General features: G+C 56.4%; 1 protein-coding gene across 2 annotated transcripts in view; it reads right to left on the reverse strand.

Moving 5' to 3' along the window:
* The window catches only part of SRC (SRC proto-oncogene, non-receptor tyrosine kinase), a 14,103-nt gene that overhangs the window by 5,909 nt on the left and 3,239 nt on the right, over positions 1-4,955 (reverse strand). The window contains exons 2-4 of one of the 2 annotated variants that reach the window (XM_027885080.1): positions 3,949-4,198; positions 3,609-3,708; positions 3,127-3,144 (exon numbers count right to left, since the gene is read on the reverse strand). In XM_027885080.1, the coding sequence (XP_027740881.1) occupies positions 3,127-3,144; positions 3,609-3,708; positions 3,949-4,189 (359 nt within the window). In that variant the 5' untranslated portion in view covers positions 4,190-4,198. The remainder of the gene's footprint in view (positions 1-3,126; positions 3,145-3,608; positions 3,709-3,948; positions 4,199-4,955) is intronic. The other variant, XM_027885081.1, reaches the window with a different exon arrangement.

Genomic DNA, 4,955 nt, shown 5'->3' on the forward strand with positions numbered 1-4,955 from the left:
CACCCATTTGCACATGGCATGAGCTTTAAACTTCAACTGGGCAGGGCAGCCTGGGAGCCAGAACACCTTCAGAGCCACCTGAATGGGAATGGGGTCTGGCTGGAGGCTGTGAGGCACTGGGGGTCCCAGCAGCAGGACAGTGGGGAGCAGCAGGTGAGGGGAGGGAGGGGAAACAGGGAGAAGCAAAAGAAGGATGGCAGTGATTAACAAAGGCACCGGGAAAACCCAAGAGAGTTAGTTAAATACATGTTAAATACACGCTGCAGAAAAGCACAGGAAGGCGCTGGGGTTTGGGCAGGGGGTGAGCCCTGCCCAGCAGTGATGCCCAGCCTGGGTGCAGTGGGATCTGTCCAGCCTGGGTGCCCTGCTCACAGCCCCAGGACGGGCACCCCATGCGGCTGCAGCCCTGACCATGAGCTTTGTGCAGCCCCAGCAAGGGCAGGTTCTGCCTGCACATCCACGAGTGTGACTCGCTGTCCCCAAAATCCTGGGGCTCAGCCACCATTCATCCCTCCAGCCCCAGGATCAGCGGCCCCAGGCACATCCTCGGGAGCTGGAGGGCATGGGAGTCTCCTCCCCACTCTGCCCTCCTGCCCACCAGCTCCTGCTCTGGACAGGGCTGCAGAGGACAATAAATAGAGAGGAACAAGAGGACGGCAGGAGGTGGCTTCCCCTTCCTGCAGACAGCAGGGCTCTTCCTCCCACCACCTGCATCTTCTTGCCCATCAAAGACGGAGTCACCGAACTCATCCTGACCACAAGGGAGACGAGGCTACGGGAAAGCTGCAGATCCGTGGGAACAGCCCCGTGAGGATGCAGGAACTCGGCAGGACAACCTCCACAAACACGTTACAGAAAAACACTAATAACCTCAGTCACCACTGCAAGGCTCATCAGACCACATCCAGACCCATCCCTGACCCTGCAGATGTGAAAGCTCCATCCTCACTCCAGACACACCAGCAGCTTGTGCTTTCCCCAGCTAAACTGCTTGGAAGTGGCCAGGAGAACCCAGACACGGCCCCCAGCTCCCCACAGCAGTGTCAGTGGGGCAGGGGACAGCAGGGACCGTCCAGGCCTCTCCTCCCACCCCCAGAGCTGGGCTCTGCCCCTGGGCCAGCCTTGCAGCAGCCCTGGATGGCACTTGAGCCTCTCTCAGCCCCAGCACAGCTCATGGCAGGCAGCTGGGGCTCCCCATCCAGGGCTGCTGCCCCAGTCACCTTTACCGAGGGGGCTCTCAAACGGAACAAAAGCTGGTTGGGCTCTTTCCCACACGACCAGAGTAAACATCTGTTTGAAAAATGCCCAGCTTTTGACTTGTGGCTTTATTCCAGCTTGGGCTGCAAGGCTGCAAGCTGGGAATTCAGCAAAAACAAGCTATTCCAAAAATATCTCAGTGGGGAAAAAAAAAATAATAATCATCATCATCAAAACAAAGCATTTCAACAATTCCCTGCACAATCTTACCCAAAATATCCCACCACATCCCTGCTGGCTGCCAGTTGGCTGGGAGGAGACCTCCTCCCACTGGAAATGGGACCAAGAGGGCCTTTCTGCATTGGGGGGATTGGCAGGCTGACCTGGAGTAGGGATCTGAGTGATGTGGAAGCTTCTCCTTTCCAACCCCGTGCAACCCTGGTGAAGTCAGAGCAGCCAAAACCTGCCACCACCCTGCAAAGCCACCATGGCTGTGGGCTCCTGCTGTGCCCAGAACCTGCCAGCCCTTCCCAGACTGACTCCCCCCACAGCTGAATGCCCTGCCAGGGAGCTGAGAGGAAGGAGACATCTCACACCCTCCTGTTGCTGTCCCTAAAGCCTGGCAGCCTGAGCTGTTCCCAGACTGTCCAAGCATCTCTGGGAACTCCATGAGAAGAGTGATTCACCCCCTGAGCACTGCACAAACTGCCCAGCTTCCTCCACTGCCTCTGTCCCTGTGGACATCCCACCCACACAGACACTGGGAAGGTCAGCAGTACATCCTGCACCCTCCACCAAAGGGCTGTGTCACCAAACAAAGCCCTTTTGGCCCCCCAGGATGCTGCAGAGCCCAGCACAGCTTGACCCTTCCCTCTGACCAAGCCTTTGACAAACAGCAGCAGAGGAAAAAAAAAAAGTGTGGAAACCTCAGAAGTGATAGGAGGTGTGAATTAAAAACCCACATATATGGGCCTGATCTGGACCTCCATGGGCAGAGCTCACTTTGCAACAGCCCAAACCAGAACTCAAGCTTAGGGCTCTGACACTGCTGAGGCTGAAAGTAAGAAGCACCAAAACCCCCAAAATTCAGGCTTTTCCTGCAGCATTGAAGCCCTTCTGGACTTTGTAGATGAAACAAATCACCGTTAATAAACAGCACTGGAACAATGAGAACAAGGATCAGATTCAAAACATGTTTGTGCAACACTGCCTGAGCATTGCAGGAGAAATCTGACTCCTGGGGTGTTCCCTCATCTTTCCACCCTTTGACTTTGCAAAGCTGTTTTGGGTGCCCAGGTTGGAAGGCAGCAGTGGAGGGGAAGGGGAGCTGCAGGCCCTGGGGACAGCTCCATGGCTGGGGACGCTGGCTCTGCCAGCCAGGCTCCAGACCATGTGTGCCACATCTCAGGACAGACCACACATGGATTTAATAACACAGGATCATGTTTAGGAGCATCTTCCAGCTGGCCATGCTGCCCTGCTCTAAGCAGCACGGGATGTGTGTGCTGGGGTGACCAGGACGGGGAGCAAGCCAGGGGGTCAGACCCCTAAGGAAGTGCTTGAGTCCCCAGAGTCACTCATGAAAAAATAAAATTAAAAAATGAAAATAAAAGAAAGCAAAAAAGGCCAGGAAGAAGTGGAGAACCAACTGGAAAGGAACTGCAGAGGGAGCCAGGCACAGACAAAGTAAGGGGCCAGGTTCATTGTTCCCAGGTGCAGACACAGCTCTGGATGGAACAGTTCCCCAGTATGGGAAAGGACTCCCCACTCTGTCCCAGTCGCTCAAGAACAAACCCAACTGACCAAAAAACCATTGGGAAACCATCTTCTCCCAGCCCTGTTCCAACCAACCTGCTTTAGTATGGGCAGCAGATGGGTTTTAGATCATTGAGATCATTAACAGTAACAGTAATAATGTGCCATACACACCTGACATCCACTTTCCTCCTAAATGACAGCATGGAGGGAGAGAAAGAAGAGTCAAGAGAGAAGGTGAGACCAGAGACAGCTTGCAAGCACAGGGGGAGGCACCCGTGAAGTTGAGGAATGTGTCCAGGCAAACGAGAGGGAGCTGAGCACAGATGGGGACAGGGGACCAGTGGGGACATGGCCCTGTGCTGGAGGGCACAGACCAGCCAGCAAGCTGAGGAGGCAGCTTGGTGATGAGGCTGCCAGGCCACGGTGACCAGCAGCAGGGCTGGGAGGACAAGGAAGCAGGCAAATGATCGCTTCTAGCATCAGTGCCCTTGGACAAGTCACTGTGTCCGTGCACATTTTGGTGCCTCTCTCTCTGAGCCCCCATCCCTGGGAGAGCTGGCCCTGCTGGGCTGGGCTGGGGGCTCCGCAGGAGGGACAGAGATGGCAGCTCACCACATGGGCTTGGCTGCAGGGACAGGGACAGGGACACTCACGTGTTGTTGACGATCTGCAGGCGCTCTCCTTTCTTGAAGGACAAGTCTGTTTCGGTCCGGGACTCGTAGTCATAGAGGGCCACGAAGGTGGTGACTCCACCTGCGACACAGAGCTCTCAGCAGGGGCCCAGCCACGGCTGCTGCTGCACAACAGCGCTGGCTGCCCCTCACCAGGGACCCTCCTCTCCCACCATCCTCCCACGGGCCAACACCACACAGATCTGCGTCTCCCCCCAGCACAGAGCCCCTCAAAAGCAGAAGACCCCAAGAAGCCGAACCCAAGCCCACAAAGACCCAAGTGAGACCCTGCCCACCCTGCCGAGCCCCAGCCCACACCAACCAGCCAGTGCCCCGGCGCGCTGCGGAGAGGTGACCGTGTCAGAGCTGTTGAAGCCTCCAAAGAGTTTGGACTCGGCAGCCACGGTTCCGAAGCAGCGGCTGGGGGTGCGGTGGGCATCGGGGGCCGCCGCCTTGCTGGGCGTCTGCGAGGCCGGGTACCCCCCGTGGTGGGCGTTGTCGGTGGGCTCCAGGCTGCGCCGGCGCTGGCTCGGGTCTTTGGGCTTGCTCTTGCTGCTCCCCATGGTCCCGGGCTGGAGGAGACACACACACCCCTCTGTGATTATCGGCACAATTATTGCTGTTACGATTATTAAGCAGAAGTTGCTCCCCAGGGCCTGGGTGACAGATGCCTGCCCACCAGGAAACGAAACAACCGCTGGAGTCTGTTCAAGCATCAGCTGCCGGGAGGTCTGGCCATCCTGCCCTTGCCCTGGGATAGCCTCACCCCTCCGTGACTCTGAGCCACCCCCTGCGTGGCCACAGCAGCCAGTGCCACGCCAGGAGTGGAGCTGCCAGGACATGCTCTGGGAGCAGAGGAAGCACACTTAGCCCTGGGAATGTGGAGCGAGGATGCTGGGCATGGAGCCTGGACCTGTGGTCGAGAGTGCAGCAGCTCCAGGGCCAGGCACCCGCTGTGGGACGTGGCTCAGTCCCACCCAGAAATGTTTCCTCCTGCATGAGAGTTTGTACCAGGGCACGGACAGGAGAAAACAAGACATAGACAAATGTCCACGTGCTCGGATTACTGCGACAGCAGAAATTTGGAGAACCCACAGCTGCATCACCGCTGGCCCAGGATGGGGATTTAATTGCTGAACTTGTACCTTTGAAGTCCAAAACATGCAGCAAATGGGATAAAAGCTTAAATCAGAGGCAGTTTCAGGCAGTTTACAGCTAAGGACCAAGGGATCTCGGCTTTATATATAGTCAAATAGTTTATATATAGCCTTCCTTTCCACTCAAGATCACACTCTATAAATACCTTCAAGGTAATGATATAAATGAAGG

This window comes from Empidonax traillii, unplaced genomic scaffold (genome assembly GCF_003031625.1).
Source record: "Empidonax traillii isolate 1590-97213 ecotype Southwest subspecies unplaced genomic scaffold, ASM303162v1 scaffold160:size908849, whole genome shotgun sequence".
Classification (NCBI taxonomy): Eukaryota; Metazoa; Chordata; class Aves; order Passeriformes; family Tyrannidae; genus Empidonax; species Empidonax traillii.